Raw genomic sequence first — 17,601 nt, 5'->3', positions numbered from 1 at the left:
TCCCCAGAAGGCGTTCCTCTCGCAGACATTCCCATTCTCTCTTGCGTTCCTGAGGCCAGAGTGGAAGCTGTGCGTGTGAGTACCAGCTACCCCATCTGGTGACCTCAGGCCAAGGGGCCAAAAACTGCTGCTATAAACAGGGTGATGGGAGCGGGGGTCTTGCCTAAGTGCTGCCTGTTAATGGGAATTTGGGCATTTTTACTTAGGGAAAAGAAAAATGGAGAGAGAGAGAGAGAAAAGCTCTTTTGCACAAAAAATATTTACTTATGAGTAAAACATAAACAAGGCAGGAGGTTGAGTGGGTCACTGAAAGTTTATAGTTTAAATAAATTCTTTTATGGCTCTGCCTGGCCTTGCTGCAGTGTGACTGAATGTCTTCTTGAAACTAAACACTTGGATAGTAGCAAGCGCACATGGGTTTTAATGTTGGTAGTTTATCAGTGATTTAAAAAAAAGTTCTACAGATCTGCGAATACAAAATGATTTTGCTCATTCTGCTTGCCTGTCAGAGTGCTCCATGGGGGTATAAAGACCTTGGCCACTGTGAACTTGAACAAGCTAATAACTCCCAAGTCTGAATTTCCAGATGCTTGGGATAATACTAACTGTCCTGTTCATCTGGCAGAAATTTTTATGAGATCCAAATGAAAGGACCAAGTAACTTCTACGATCCATGTTAAACAAAAACAGTAGGAAGGCAAAACAACAGATTCTTGACATTTTAAAGAACTTCTAGGGGGTTGCTATAACTTTTAACCTCAGTATTTTTACCTTTAACATTCTGAAAGATGACTTTTTTGCAGTGAAGTGTAATGGAAGAAACCCAGACATGTTACATCTTTGAACGTTTTTGTTAAATAATTTTAGAGAAAAATAATACATAAACAATTTAATCTTAAAATGTGCTTTAAAAACAGTTTTGTTTCAAAAGATATATCCAAGAATGTTCTTGGAGAGCTTATAACTTAAATTTGCAGGAGAACATAAGAGCTAACACTAAGGTTTTTGTGTTCACTCCTTTGTTGCTATCTTATGATTCCTAGTCCATTACAGGCTAACAGCAGCCCATTAATATCAGCTTGTCAAAATGACCTAACCTGCTGACCTCAAATGGCCTGCAACCTATTCAAGGCTGCAAAGGACGCATTTCAAAAGATGTTTCACAATATTGCAAATCAACAGATGTTAGTAAGCTCAGTATGGCTATATCCCTTAACAATGACATGTCATTGTCTTTATTTTTTCTCAGTTCCCTGGGCTTTATGGTGTGTGCTCGCGTGTGTGAATTTTCTACGTTACTGAAGTGATGTTTGGGAATAGAGGACGTTTAAAAACAGGAATGAATAGTATGTGCTCTCACTCGACCGAGAACACCGAGTCCTGTCATGTCTATGCAGAAGCAGGTGGAAGCAGATTGCATCATGAGGGGACACCTGAGACAGGGAAGGTGCATTTCCTAAACTGGTTTTGATGTTAATGAGAGTCCCCATGTGCAGGCTGAGCATGAAAAGTGCCAAGAGCAATTTCCAAAACAGCAGTGAGGAAAGGAGCTCAATTCCTGGTCTTTGCCCCCAGCTGCTGATGGGCCTTTGGCTTGGGAGTGATCAGGCTGCAGCACCTTACGGTTATGTTCCCTTTTTAAAAAACAAAATGTCACTGTAGCTACTGATGAAACTCTTTATGCAGAATTAAAAAAAAAATTCCTATTTTCAATTTTTTGTTCAAACTGGACTTAAGTTATTTATATACAAGAGGGTCCCCCCCAAACCCGGAATTCACTTATAAAATACTGTGTATGTATTCTTACATGTTTAAACTTCAGTCACCTTCAAAGTACTCTCCATTTGATGCAATACACCTATAGAGACGGTTTATGCACTGCTCAAAACAGTTTTTGATCTTGTCGATTTTAATGCCTTTTAGTGCTTCTGTCATTTGTTTTACCCTTCCACATTGGCAAAATGTTTCCCTTTGAGGACTTTTTTCATCCAGGGAAAGAAAAAAAGTTGTTCCAGGAGAGACTGGGTGAACAGGGAGGGTGGGGCATAGGGGTCATGCCATTTTTGGTTAAAAACTACTGAACACGCAGTGTGGTGTGGGCAGGTGTGCTCCTAAATCACTCATCATGAAATGGGCAAACACGCTCAATGAGTCTTCAAAATGAATTCACTGAAGCTGAACGCAGCCTCTCACAACAGCAGCTGGTGCACTGCCACAGGTGGGTTCTTAGAACACTCACCTAGCGGGGGAAGCCTGTACTACAACGGGTCCACATTCCAGAAGATAATTCTGGGCTTTTTTTGGGGGGTTCCCCCCTTGCACTCAAAAGAGATTTATTTATGTTGAAAGAAAGGGTGTCTCAAATCTCTGAAGACCATCTGACAACTTTGAAACCTCCCATTCTTCTACTTTGCTTTCAAATATATACCATGAACCTCCTCTTCAAGGATGTACTTCCAAGTCTTCCAAATTTCTGTTTGTCTACCCCTACTTTAGTGGACTTGCCTCCACTTTACCTGACTTAGGAAAAATGGTGAAAAAAATGTTATCCAATTCCATTCAGTTATTTATTTTTAAATAGATGGAAATTCTATTTTCAACTAGAAGAAAAAACCCTGTAATCTGAATTCTACTTCTGGCTTAATTAAGATATCAAATAGTTCATTTACCACCCTCACCTCTGCCTGTGTCTAGACATTCTATCCCGAAATTGGCTATGCTGACAATATTCTTTATTTTGTAGGCTGAATTTTAATTCTCCTTTTCTAGGAAACAGAAGTGTTCTTTTCCATTGTAATCAAGGACTAGAGGCAGGCATCATTAGCTCTATTTTGTAGAGAGAGACACTAAGACAAAAAGAAGTTAAGGGACATGCCTCTAGACATCTCGAAATTCATAACAGATCTGGGATTACAACAGAGATTTAACACCCTGATTGAGAATGACAATTTGTCTTCTGGTAACTAAAGGTGATGTAAAAATGCCATTTACCCAATAAATGTGATCATGTGAATCCAGGACTATTCCAGGGAAACAAGGAAACTAATCCTGAGGATCTCTTGTGGGCCTTGACCTAGTTGCCTTACATTTATTTCATTTAATTCAGCAATATGCTCTGAGAAGCAAAAGCAGGAGTTTGCTCTGTAATAGGCATACTTAAGGTTTCTTCCTCCCATAGTGCTCATACAACTTGTCCACTTTTATTAGTGGCCTAGTGTGTTATTTTTCAGGGTCACTTTATGCAGGTTGTTTTCTGTCCCTTTCTAACAGCAAATGGGCAGTCATACTGTTCATGTTACACAGCCCCTCCAGTTTTGCTGGCTGAAGGGAAGTGTCACGAGCTCAAGGGCCGTGTTAAACAGAGAGCATGTGGTCATTACACCCTCTATTAAAGCCCTCTGCCCATCCCTATTTTGCTAGAGCCTTATTCTAAAATACATTGGCTGTCTGACTAAACCCGAACAACAGATTAACCATAAATGCATTCCTGGAACTTAAGTTCCTCCTGCCGCAGTGCTGTGTACAATTACCGGGAACATGGACCCAGGAGGGTCAGGACAAAAATCAGCACCAACTCAAATTCTGTTAGGGTAGCGTAACATTTCATTTCAATAACACAGACAAATGCACCTTCAAAATCATCAGTACAGTGTTACAACCTTAAAATGCGTGAGCTGACCTTCTCATTCTAATCCTGGTATTAGGTTAAGCAGAATTATGAAAATGTTTACTTTGGGTTTATGTTTTTCTTGCATACAGAGGAATTAAAGACATTCAGGCGTTCTGTGCTCGATCTGCTAAGAAGAATGCACTAAATCACTCCTTGGTCATCTTTGTCTGTCCAATACTTACGTGTAATTTATTTCTTTGTGGGTATAAAATTCCTAATAATCATTAAGTTGAAATCAAGTCAATCTATTAAAAACAACATTATTTTTACCTAGATGGTGGAAGGCTATGGTAGATGTCCTATCATCATAGAAAATATCTCACTTTTTATTCAAGAACTAAATAATGTAGACATTAAGCTCTTAATGCCGGGCACTTGGTAGATGCTCAATAAATACAAAGTTTAAAAATATATTTTTGGCCCAACATTCTTTTGGCCCAACACAGAAGTCTCTGGATCATTTCAGAAGTTCTGATTGAGAGGTAAAAAAATGAACATAGTAAACCTATTATAGGTGCAGAATCTCAGGAGTTTTGGATTCATGGAAAGTTAGCATCTTTCTTATTTTCCTATCAAAAGGAGATGCTCAAGAGACAAGATGCAAAGTTAAAGGCTTAGATTCAAGGGGTTACTCACTCCAAGAGTTCAATTTCAAGGCACTAAGGAGGGTCATCTTCAGACTTAAATTAGGTCATGTTTCATCCTACTAAGTCCCAGGAATATTATTCCATGAATAGAGAATTTATTATGCTCTACATTCCCATCACTTTAATGACATTCTGAGAGCACTGACGAATCTAATTTTAAAAAGATAAATTTGGACTCTAGCTCATAAAATTAAGAAAAATACTGTTTCTAATAATAAGTTTTCTTAAATTGTCATTTAAATTTAGGGAAGTCATTTATTTGATTAAAAGGCCAGTGTTGAGTGACTTTTTTGGCGCGGGGGGCGGGGGGGAGAGCATTGTATTGATTACTAGATCCTGCACTATTTTCTGTCTGGCATATTTAGATGTCTCCCAGCAAAATACTCATTTGGGCCAGTGCTCACAGTGCTTTTGTTCCGCACATCTGTACAGTTATCTGTATGAGGACCTCAGGTGACTGCCCCGCACAGGACAGGTCTGCAGCAAGACAGAGGTGGCTGATTTGGTGCAGAGCCATCTGTCACTGCAGTACAACTAGAAAACGTTCTCTATGGAAGGTTCTCTCTACCACCAATGAAAGCCAAAAGCCCAGGAAACACCATAAAGGCTCATTTATAAGTTTCTCTCAAATTGCTAGCTTTACATATTATCATGCTTTCTGTTGGTCCGCAATTCCTATTCTTGCCAGCCATCTCCAGTTTGAGGAGTCCCCCGCCAGTACAATAATAAGCCCGTGAAAATGCACCCACCGGCACATAGCATGGTAAGATGAATGATCTTGTCTTTGAGTGAGTATGCATCCATCTCTAATGCACCTACTAAAAAAAGATGTCTCACTCTGTCTGTGCTTGCTACACCGGGACTAGTTTCCGGTAGGACAGTCACTTTTAGTCCTTCTGTAGTCAAACTACTGCGTTTGGAAGATCTTTCAGAGCCAAGTTCAAGTGTCACCTGCTTCAAAAAGCCATTCCTGACCTTTGCAACCAGATGATCTCTGCTTTCTTCAAACTCCCAGCGTACTCTGCTCCTATGTCTGCCTCCTCCACGTTCCCAGAACCCTTTATTCCAATGGCACAAATGTTCTAAGACCACTTGCAGGTTGATATGCTCTGGGAGGCAGGGCCTTGATTTTTCTCTTGATCCACTGAAGGGCCCACCTCAAACAGTGCCTTCCACGCAGCAGGATTCACTCCACTGCACTGAAACGAGTCAAAGCACTCAAGGGCAGAGTGGAGTGCGGAGACTGGACAAGTGCTTCCGTGCCTCCCAAAACCAGTTCCCCATGTAAAGGAACAGGATATGATAATGAACAAAGGGGAAACGACAAAAATACTCTACACCAGCACTGGTTTTGTGCGTCAGCAGGTATGCCATAGGAAAAGTAGCTGCCTGTGTCTGTCCCACCGCTTCACCTGATATTTTGATTTGGACTTTTGGTAATAGAACATTCTTCCGTTATCATTAACTTTTGTTCTGCATCTGAATTATTCTTAAACACAGGTCAGCTGCCCACCTTATGATTGGCCATTTTCAGAGGAAATGAAGTTAGGTTAAATAAATACTATGTGAAAGGTTGGATTTGATTTCTGTGGTCGAGAGTGTTTCCTGGGCATGGAGTCTTATGAAGAATCTCCTATTTGCTCTGCCTAATTTAATAGTGCATCGCCTACAGTTGCACAGTATAATTCCCATCTGTAAATCACCACAGCTATTTCAGATTGGTAAACATGTTTGTCCTGATGGTTACTGAATATTTAAAGAGGTAACATCTCTTTCTGAGTGTTATTTCCCTCTGCACTCATGACCAATTTAATGCTATTACAAAGTGTAGGCTTCAATATGACAATTTTCTTTTCAGATAATTTCTCTCCATTATCTGACTTTATGAAAGAAAAAAAACAAACACATATATTATCAGATGTAGGCAAATCAGGATCTTTGAATGTTAGTGTAGAAATTTCAAAGGAAGACTAGAGGGTATAACAGAGTATAAAAATGCAGGACCTAAAGACATAGGACATGTTTCAACAAAGAGGAAGAGTGTTTTAGAGGACAAATGAACAAGTGGGATTTCATTCCAGAGCCAAAGCCGCAGCATCTGCCCGTGCCCCCACCGCACCTCTTGTTCCTGTCCTCTAGCTGCAGCGTGTACACCATGTCGTCGGCAGCGTGCGTCTTGGCGTTGCTGTCTCCCCATTTCAGCTTCAGGCTTTGAGGCCCGGCCGCAGCACATTCCAGCCGAGGAGGCAAGGGGGGTAGTGGCCGAGTTTTTGCTTTAATGAACTGACTAAAGGGTCCAGCTCCAATGTCATTTATGGCCTGAATCCTGATCCTGAAGAAAGAAAAAGTAAAAACATGGCAGGTGTAAGAAGCAGCAATTCCTCATACGAAATAAACATTGCGTGAAGTATTTATTACTTGTCCCTAAAACAATTATCATGGAATTGGGGAAAAAAAACCCCTCAAAAACAGTAATTCAAGACAGCTTTCTATGTATTAAACTGTAACTGTGAATATAACAATAACAACAAAGAGGCACATTAGCAAGCTATACCTAAGTTCTTTAATTAAAAAAAAAAGCTGTTGTCTGAGGGAAGATGTCCTAAAGGCATCCTTTTATATTTTGTTCTAACCATCCTTTAGCTGCTTCAAAGTCAGTTTTGGAAGTAAGTGGGCTATAAAGAATAAATAAAACAGAGAACAAATGAGTCTCCTTCAGAGTTCACAAAGGATAACAGCTCTCCCACAGGGCATTTCTACTCCCTTTCTCCCGCCTCACCCAACAGCCCCTGCTCACCCACATGGCTGGTCACAGGGTGTCTGTCCTACAGGTGCGCAACAATCTTAACTGTTGTTTACTCTGTGCCCTGTGATGGGTAATGAAGGTACTAACACTGCCTGCATGGTCTAGGAATTTAAAACCAAATAGAGACAAACTGAATATGTTAATTAATATCCTACTATTATTCTCTATTTTTCTTGTTTCCTCTATTTCCTTCCTGGTTGACTGAAACAGTCCTCCAAGGCCATCATACAACACACTGAAGGCCCTGCTCCATCCGCATCCTCAGCACCTCTTCCCGCAGTGACTAGATGTTCTTGAAGCTTGTTTCCTCCTGGCATTCGCTGACCTTTCTCCTCTGCTCTCAGACCAAAGGGCTCACACACAGCCCACCCCACCCTCTGCTCTCCCTCCTTCCTTCCATGTAACATGGCAGTTCTCTCTGGAGCCTCAGACATTCCCACAACTTCGGGTACCTCAAGGCCACTCCCAGCTCTGCGTCCCCTCCTTCCCTTCCTGCCCTGTTCCTAGGCCTCCAGTGGAAACTTCCCCCTCAGCCCCTTGCTGGGTGCACAGCCATCTTACTGAGGCGACTGGGCGGTGTGGTGTTACATTTAAACTTCAGCTGAATTTGAAATAGTATTTAAAACACATGATAAAAAATACAAAGAGATAAATTCTTAGGAAACAGATTAGTTTAAAATATTCCTTTAAGTTAGGTTTATGCACTTCTCATGAACAATTGTTGCTTATACTTAAATAGAAAATATTTAAGTATCACTACAGCTAAATTCATCCTGTGAACTCAAATTAGCCTTAATTCTTCAAATTTAAAGATTACATAATTCTGCAAGTCAATATAATAATATGCCTGCAGATTGTTAAAAAGAAAAAAAAAAAACCTCAACAAACTAGATTAATTCCAGGTGAAATGGAGTGAGTGCACTCCACCCTGTCTCTCCCACTGAATAAAGCTATTAAACTAGACAAAATAAATGGGCAGCTATTTAAGAACGTCAAAAAGTAAATGTTAGCTGGAGAACTTGGGGGAGAATTTGACCTATCACCAAACCAGCAGTGAGTTAACCGCTCTTCCCCTCCACCAGCTCCAGACTGGACTGGCTGCACCCTGACACTCAGGAGCAGACGTCTGCATAAACAGAGCCCCAGGAGGGGCCTGGCTCAGAGAGAGGGCAGGCGGCCTCCAGATGCTCACAGTGGACGGCAACACCCCCCATTACTCTCCTCCCCCGCCTGTTCTACATTCTTTCCTTCCCTAGCCCTTACCAATTCATATTAACAGCCTAAACAAGGTGGGGGGGAGGGGAATCACATAATCACATCAATTAATACAGAAAAAGCATCTGATGAAATCTAACATCTATTCATAATAAAAGTTCTCGGCAAAATGGGGATAGAAGGAAAGTTTCTCAAACTGACAAGGGCATCTGTAGAAATACCGACAGCTAACATTATACTTAATGGTAAAGGACTAAATGATTCCTCTTTAAGATGAGGAACAAGGCAAGGATGTCTACTCTCACCATTCCCATTCAACATGATGTACTAGAGAGTATGGGGGAAGGGCACTGAGATACAGAAACAAAAAAAATGGAAAGTACAAGACACTGCTGAAAATACTGAAGGCGGCCTAAATGGGGAGAGACATACTGTGTTCATGAATTATAAAACTCCTCACAGAGGACTTATTATAAAGCTACAGTAGTCAAGACAGTGTGGTACTAGTAAAGAGACAGACTCATAGATCGATAGAACAGAATACAGACTCCAGAAATAGATCCACACAAATATGGTCAATTGATTTTTTTTGACAAATGTGCAAAAATAATTCAATGGAGAAAGAACAGAAACAATTGGTTATCAAAAGGGGGAAAAATAAAATCAATCTAAAGCTCATTTTATTCTAAACTTAACTCAGATTGGATCACAAGATCTAAGTGTAAATTACAAAAACTTTTAAGAACAGGAGAAAATACTTGATACTTAAAATTAGGTAAAGAGTTTTTAGATAGCATGTGGAAAACATGATTCATAAAAGAACAAAATTGGAAAAGTGAACTTCATAAAAATTAAAAAACTTTTGCACTTTTAAGAGAATGAAGACAAGATATAGACTGGGAGAGTATGTGCGAGTTACGTATCTGACAAATAAATTGTATCCAGAATGTATAAAGACCTCTCAATCTCAACAGTAAGAAAATAAACAGCCCAATTAAAAAATGGCAAAAAACTGGAACACACACTCCACTGAAGAGGATATACATGGCAAATAAGCGCATGAAAAGACATTCAACATCATTAACCATAAGAAAAATGTAAATGAAAATGACAGTGAGATACTACCATGTCCCTATTAAAATGGCTAACATACCAATATTTAATACCATGCTGGCAAAGATAAGGGGCAACCGAAACGCTTATATTTTGCTGGTGAGAATACAAAATGATAGCCACAATGGAAAACAGTTTTCCTATAAAATTTCTTATAAAGTTTAACATACACTTACCATATGACCCAGCAATCCAACTTCTTGGTCTTTACTCTTGAGAAATTAAAATTTATGTAAATACAAACATCTGAACACAAATAATAACAGCCCTACTCATAATCACCTAAAACTAGATGAATATCTGCCTCCTAATTCAAAAGGTATCAAATACTTATCTCTAAAGAAGTATAGCAAAAATTCCACTAAAGAGCCTTACTTTTTCCAGGTCCTTTTATAGCAGCGGCTACAACAGGTCTCTTGCAGACAATGCAAGTTTCTCAATATAATATTGAAAGACTAAAATCAACTCTTCCCTGTCTCCCAACCTGAGTCTTATCAAATAGCTTTGTGGTATTAACACAAGAGTATTTTTCTATGATTGGAAATAAGAAATTTTTCTTCATCTGGAGAAGAAAAATCTTTTTTAAAAGGTGGAAATCATGGTGGTAGAATTTACTACCCCTTTTCCCTTCTCAGGAAAAGGGAATTAAGCCACACATTGTCTCAGCCTTCCTTCAAAGGCGTAACAAATTTCCTCACCTTCAAGGTTTATATTCATGTCTCTCTAGAGTCTAGACTGCCACCCGTCCCTTTACTCTGGGCAGGTATTCCTAGATCCCACAGGTCAAGGCACTTTCTTCCATCTGCTTACAGAGAGTCTTCCGGAGCGCTCCCTGTATTCCGGGTTTTGCTCCGCGCAGCCCAAACAGCTCTTAGCTACTGAGATAATGAGTTGTTTAAGATTGTTCTGCTCAAGAAAAAAAATACTAAGATCTGAATCATTTATGAGAATTAAAAAACATTGTATAAAATACAAATATCAAGAAAAATATAAATTTAATATTTGATGGTTTTTTTTTGTTGTTGTTGTTTTTTTGCAATTTCACTTATTGCCCCAAAGCCTCCACAGTGTTTTGATAAGTCTTGGGTTCCTTACATTGCAGCTCTATGTGATCTTTTATTGAGAAGTACTTGATAGGCATGCAGTCTTTGCCTTACATATACAGTAATGAGAATGCTACAGTAGCATTTGAACTCTCTTTAGTAGTGGGAATGCTGCTCATCGCTTTGGTCACCTTGGGGAAATCACCTCCTTTACATCACTGTTTTCTTAAGTTTAAGATGTGGATAGTAATGTCTTTGCTGCATTTATAAACAGGATTACTTAAGGGATACGGAAAGCACTTTATATATTTTTTAAATATTTAAATATTTTATTCTCCACCATACAACTAGAAAAGAAGTCAAAAGCACCCTGGTGAACTTTAAAGGGCTAATTTAGAGTTGTTTCGAGTCGCTACTCTCCTGCCTTCTTCCGAGACCGCCACTGCTCCCAAGCAGTGCAGAACATGAGCCGAGCGCCCGCGAGGAGGGACTCTGCTGGGCATGTGGACCTGTGCCTTCGCTTCAGTTGCATTATTACCACTACCTCACTTTATAACTTGAGTCATTTTCTGTTCCACTTATGTTTTTCCTTCCTCTAAATTATGGCCAAGGATCTGGCAACAGCTAAAAGGACCAGCTTCTTCTGAAACCATCCTCAGTAAGGGAGGGTGAGCATTAAGAGCTTGGGGACAGATGCAAACGTTAGCAATGACCACCGATGAGCACCACCGCAGACAACACTGAACACCTGCTCTGCCCAAGGAGCTGTGTTTGGAGTAGAAACTAGTAATTTCTCTTGCCTTTAGAGATGAGGTATCTGCAGTTAAACTCAGAGCGGTTAAATAATGCAACCTAAATGACACAGTGGCTACTAGGTACTGAAGTCTAGATTTGATATGTACAGCATGATCTCTGATTTCTACCCCGACCCCATGAGGTAGGAACTACTTTGTCTATTTTACAAGTGAATGAACTGTGCTGGCTGGCTAAGTTCAGTCATTTGCGTTATGTACGCAGTAGATACTGGTCAGATCTAGGTGAGAACCTGGTCTTTCCGGGCTCAAAGCCTTTGGCACACCCTAGTCTCCTAACACACCTTGAACCACACACAGCTTCTAATCCAATCAAAAGATATTTTTATTTCAAACCACACTTTCAGTTCAACAACTGCCTTTTGCCAATTAAATAGATATTTAAAATGGCCAACAAATATACTTTCACACTATTTAAATAACCTTGGGCCTTGAAATCAACTACCTAAGATTTTAATATACTTCCTACATTTTTACCAAAATACATTTTGTTTCAGTAAAAATGCATGGAAAACATGTTTCCATGTAGCTGATGCACTGAACTAACATTAATTAGTTCTAATGATCAAGTCACATTCAATGTTGAAGCAGAACTGAGGAATGGGTACAATGAAAAGAGGCCAGGTCTTCTTGCGTTCTGGTAACATATTCAGAACTCTGAGCCTAAAAGGCTGAAAAGGCAGAACAAAGACTAAAAAAAAGTAGTTGGTGTTCATTTTGTTCTGGGGTGAAAAAGGTAGTATGTGAAAATAATTTCCTAATTCCAGTGAGAGCTCACCTGGGGCTAACGAACAAGACACTCACTCACCTGAGGAACAAGTTCAAGAATTCACCTCAGAAAAAACTGATCTTCAGGTTTTACGAAATTAATTAAAGTTTATCCCAAACCCAAACATGAGAATTTATCCGGACTGGGCTGTGCAGTGAAGACCTGAGCTACCCGATTGGTCCGCTGTGGCAGAGGTGGAGGAGACACTGAAGCGACTTCAGAGCCAGAAAGGAGTGCAGGGAATCATCGTGGTGAACACGGAAGGGATCCCCGTTAAGAGCACCATGGACAATCCCACCACCACACGGTACACCAGCCTCATGCACAACTGCGTCCTGAAGGCCCGGAGCACTGTGCGTGAGATTGACCCCCAGAATGACCTCCCCTTCCTTCGAATTTGCTCTAAGAAAAATGAAATTATGGTTGCACCAGATAAAGACTATTTCCTGATTGTGATTCAGAATCCAACTGAATAAGCCGCACTCTTGGCTCCACACATCATTCCTTAACTTAACGCTGCTCCCCCCACCCCCGCCCCCTGCCCCAAGAATAATAGTGTTAATCATGTCAACTGACTGGCAGGTAGAAATGACCGTAGGGCCCGTGCAGACGAATCGAGTGCCCGAGGTGAAGTAATACGTCAATTTTGGTCTTCGCTGAAGTAATATGTTAATTTTGAAATTCAAATAGGATCTGCAGGGCAATTTTGTTTGTTTTTTTAACATGCATTCCATATCAGTTTCTGAAATTTTAAGGTCTATAATTTAAGCATGAGGGAAACGGAACTCTACTTTCCAATTTAGCGAAGTGATGTAATTCTGAGCAGCTCTACCTTGGCCAGACTGACGTGAACAATCTCTTCAAGTGTCCAAGGGCCTGCCATGCCATCAATACACTGATAGTACTGAGTACATGCATCAAATTAAAAAGAATATTCTTTATAAGTTTTTATTAAAAAATCTACTATTAAAAAGTATCCACTCTCTAGTTCTAGATGCCAGATATATTCCTGCTTCAGATCACAGCCTTCCATAATGCACTTGATACATACAACAATCCCATTTCTGACACCACTTGTATTAAAAGAAGAATGACTTTCAAAACAACCCCTTCTCAGCTGGGGAAGGCGACTTTTTGTTCACAATTAGCCAGCCTCATACTCAGGATATCGGGAGCATAGAGGTGGGTGGGGAGGGAGCACAGCCCCCTTCTCCCATGATGGGTTGGGGTTGGGGTAGGGAAGGCCTAAGAAGCAAAACATGGGTTTTTTTATAATACACTTCCTCCCCAGTCTAACATCTAATCATTTAACTGAAGAAGAGAAAATATGAAAGAAGAGAATAATCATCAGCTAACTTCCGAAGGAAGAGAAACTAGTAGGGTTAACACAGGAAATCTCTTTGGGGAAAAGGTGTGTTCAGTCATTCAGAGGCGGCTTCCGGGAAGGTGCCCTGAGCCCGTGCAGGTTCAGCCCCTGCTCCAGCCACGCTGCTCCTCCTGGCAGCTCCCTAGGTACTGGGCCACCCTTCTGTTTTTGTACTTAGATTTGTTGGGTTTTGTTTTTTTGTGTGTGCCCTGCCTTGAAAGGGAAACTCCCCCCTTAAATATCTCACATAATGCTTAAAGGAAAATGCCAGGTTTCCAGAGGCACTTCTACCTAAAATCTGGTCACAACCCACTTTCCAGCTCACTTCTTTCCTCCCAAACATCAGTAACGCAATTTATTGAGTGCTTACTTACAACAGGTCTTGTCCCTTGTGAAGTGCTTGAAATCTTATCTAAAATACACAACAACCCTATTAGATAAGGCTATTACCCCTGTTTTGCATACCAGAAAACTGAGGCACAGAGTGTTTCAAAGGTCACAGAGACAGACAAGAGGGATGCAAGGTTGAAATCAAGGCTGTCTGACTCCACTGTGCTACTCCTGAGCTCCTCAGAATGTGTCTCTTAATAAAGCCTACCTCATCTTGTTAGGATGAAATGATTTATGATTCACTTCTTGACAGGCTAATGTAGTGCTTGACATAGAGTAAGGACTCAATAAATGTTATTTTCATCCCCATTTTACCTAGCAAAAAGAGCATAAATGAGTATAACAAACAAATCTACCTTCAGTTGTTTGCCAGCTCAGTATGAGTCAGACATATAATGAGGCTGCCAAAAAAAGTAATGTCAGGCAACCTTACTAACTGTTCCACTTTTGGAAAACAAGTAAGGTAACAGCCTTGCTCTTCTCTGAGCCAGGCACTACTTGTTAAAGACACCATCAAGAACCCTGGCCAGTGTGGCTCAGTTGGTTGGAGTGTTGTCCTATAAACTGAATGGTCATGGGTTCGATTCCTGTTCAGGGCACATGCCTGGACTGAGGGTTTGGTCCCCAGTCAGGGCACATGTGAGAGGCAACCAAGTGATGTTTCTCTCTTTCTCTCTCTTTCCCTCCCTTGCCCTCTCTCTAAAATCAGTAATAAGCATATCCTCAGGTGAAGATTAATAATTAAATAAATAGACCATTAAGAAACAGAAGTCACCCAATGAAGAGGATGGAGGAGGTTATAGAAAATCCACACTAGTCAAGACAGATTTGAATGGAGTGAGGATGGTTAAGTAGGACACAGCTGACTTTATAAGATAAGGATGACTAGGTACCCCCGGGAACCACTAAGCCAAGTCTGCAGGAGCGGGGCTCAGACTTCCATACCTTGTAGAAGTACTCGAGGTGATTCTTATGAAATTAACACTTAAGAATCAGTGCTCTCTGGCCAGGAGAGGTTCTCAAACTTGAACATGCCCCCCAAATCTCCTGCAGTGCTATTTACAGCATAGAGTGGCTGCACCTCTACAGTTTCTTCTGATTCGTTAGATCTAGAGTAGGACCTGATAATTTGTGTTTCAGCAAGTTTCCAGGCACTGCTGGTGTTGCTAGCTCAGGACCCACAGTTTGGGAACCATTGCTCTAAACGGAGGCCCAGGGTCAATTGTGTGCCTTTTAGACAGAGAGATGTTTTAACAAGAGAGAGTTATCCACAAGCAGAAGGACTGCCTACTGATCAGAAGCCGGAACCACTGGCCTGAAAGCAAAGATGCTGAAGCCTGGGCACTGGGAATGGGTGACTCCATGTGACCTTGTCTCAATCAGCTTGCAAAGACTATGACTCTGTGGCTGGATGCTCGCAAAGGAAAGCTACACTTCTGTTATTAATAAACATTTTTTCCCCTCCTCAAACCAAAACACAAGCTCAATTTCAAACTCAATTCTAAGCATAAAAGTAATGCCTTTAAAAATAGCATTGTAATTCCAAACAGGGTGTCAGTAAACCAATGGCTTTTTTTTTTAAATTCTCACCCAAGGAAATGTCCACTGCAAGGGAGAGACGGGGAGCAGGAGGGGAGAGAGAGGGAGAAAAGGGGAAAGAGAACGAAACATTGGCCTCGCATACTCATCCTGAATGGGGACCAGGAACCCGCAACCTAGGTATGTGCCCCGACCAGGAATCAACCAGGGACCCCGTGGTGCACAGGGTGGCACTCCAACCAACTGAGCCACGCTGGCCGGGGTGAGCCAATGCGTGATTTTGCAAGCACCAATGGAGAAATGATGGATCTATTAAAATACTTTTTTTTTGCATTTGTAGCTTTGCTAGAGAGGTGTATATTTCTGTCTCCACAATGCGAGGAAAAAATAAACAACCTCGTGTGAGAGCAATTTGTAATTACTGAAAGTTAAAAAGAAAAATCAAACCAAAGAAACAAGTCCTTTACTGAAGCCTCATACCTTGCTTAAGATGTTGAATTACACATTTTTATCTAGAAGATCATAATCTGGTTATTTATATTTTAACAAATTTGTGGGTCAGAAAAGGGTGAGGTAAAAGTTGAATGGATCAAAATTACATCCTCAGTTCCTTAAAATACTTATTTTGTATTTCACTGTAAGTGTTGCAATTGTGTTTTTGAAACAAAAGAAAAAGACCGTGGTTGGCCAGAGTCCTACTATGGAGTACCCAATTATGTACTATGGAAACTAGCACTAAGTTGCATTATGATCTTAAATGTGGACATTAATCTTAGTATCTTAAATATGAAACATCCAATTTATTTACTGATGGACCAGCAAAGACTTAGACTAAATATTTTTCTTGGGGGACTGACGGGGTAGGGTGGGGAGAACACACAATATGACTACAGTCCAAGATCTGACTTCTCTAAAACTATTCAATTTTTATGCAATGTTTAAAATGGTATCTTCCACGCTCTCCTGTAAAGTTGAGATTGACAGCCTCCCAGTGAGACTTGCCATGTTCAGCTCAATATATAAGCCTTGCATATTAATCCTAAATAGAGTCTTGAGGTACTATCTAAATCTAAGTTCATTCTCTTATAGTCCCTACACTACTAAACAATTTCATCTTCTCCGTAACACAATTTCTTCTGAGAAACTTTTTGCACATGTGGAAGGTATTTTTCATAATTTCCACTGCACCTGGCATTGCATCATGAAGCAATGATTCCCTACATCAGTTCCTTCCTTTGGGCTGTACGTGTCTTTCTAGAAGCCATCTGACTGTGTGTTGACTAGTAAAAGTCAGCCTTCCCCCAACATTATCCCTTCTATAAACCTTAAAGTTTATAACCATTGAAGCCACCCTTAAGGGTAGGCACAAGGTCAGGAAGAGGTGGAATTCCTGGGCTAGCACCGAGCTCTAAAAGCCCTTTCATGATCTCTGACCCGAGTGTTCAGAGCACTGACCCGAGAATCTGAGTCCACTCTAGGGTGGGCAAGGGTGTGAATCAGAGTGATCACAAAGCCTTTCCGCAAGTCCCTAATCCAGTGCAGCTTCTTCACAGGTTTTCTGGCCTTATGAGGGATTAAGTTGAAGCAATATTCTGGACATTTGGTCTCTTAAAAACAGCTGGATATGACAATGACTTGGTCATTTCTTCCCAGACATACACCTCACGGGCAGGTTTCCTTAGAGTATCATCATTGGGGAAAGTCCCTGATGTCAGTCAATCAAGGTCTGGGTTTAATCATTTCCTCAGTACCTGATTAGACAGCTCTGGACACAATGGGCCCTTAGGTTGCATTAGCATACAAGAGTGAAGGCTGCTTTTCTGAGAGTGACTTAAAAGGTCATGACTAAGGGACTGCCCTTGGCTTGCCCCTGTTTCTGGTTCGAATTCCCCAGGAACCATCCTGACCATTCTGCACCCTGGGACTTCCTCTCTGAAATGTCAACACGACTGTGTACACAGTGTTATTTTGAGCCTGTGATGGATGTCACAGTAACCTACTCTCCTAGGTTGCTATTTAAGTGCCCCTAACGCTGAGTGTTCTGAGGGCAAGAATATTGTTTATCACTGTTTTATAGACCCGCAGTGTATAGTGCTGTGCTCAAAGAAGAGATCTTAAAATAAAACAGCCTGTCATTGTTTTGAAAAGCAAAATGAATATACTTATATGAATTATTCACAAAAGATACTGTAATAGAGGGGAAAAAAAAGTTGAGATAATAAGATATGGCA

At 40.7% G+C, this 17,601-nt stretch overlaps 2 protein-coding genes across 4 annotated transcripts in view; one reads left to right on the top strand and one right to left on the bottom strand.

Moving 5' to 3' along the window:
* The window catches only part of FNDC3B (fibronectin type III domain containing 3B), a 311,713-nt gene that overhangs the window by 21,080 nt on the left and 273,032 nt on the right, over positions 1-17,601 (bottom strand). For all 3 annotated transcript variants that reach the window (XM_054580585.1, XM_054580576.1, XM_054580593.1), the window contains exon 23: positions 6,437-6,649. In XM_054580585.1, the coding sequence (XP_054436560.1) occupies positions 6,437-6,649 (213 nt within the window). The remainder of the gene's footprint in view (positions 1-6,436; positions 6,650-17,601) is intronic.
* LOC129073666 (dynein light chain roadblock-type 1-like) lies at positions 11,400-12,589 on the top strand. The gene is made up of 2 exons (XM_054577298.1): positions 11,400-11,431; positions 12,236-12,589. Exons 1-2 carry the CDS (start codon positions 11,400-11,402, stop codon positions 12,549-12,551), a joined length of 348 nt encoding a protein of 115 aa, XP_054433273.1. The 3' UTR covers positions 12,552-12,589.

This window comes from Pteronotus mesoamericanus, unplaced genomic scaffold, assembly GCF_021234165.1.
Source record: "Pteronotus mesoamericanus isolate MK-2021 breed Mesoamerican mustached bat unplaced genomic scaffold, CSHL_Meso_final contig_116, whole genome shotgun sequence".
NCBI classification, from domain to species: Eukaryota; Metazoa; Chordata; class Mammalia; order Chiroptera; family Mormoopidae; genus Pteronotus; species Pteronotus mesoamericanus.
The sequence above is the reverse complement of the archived record's forward strand: the minus strand, read 5'-3'. Positions and strand labels throughout refer to the sequence as shown.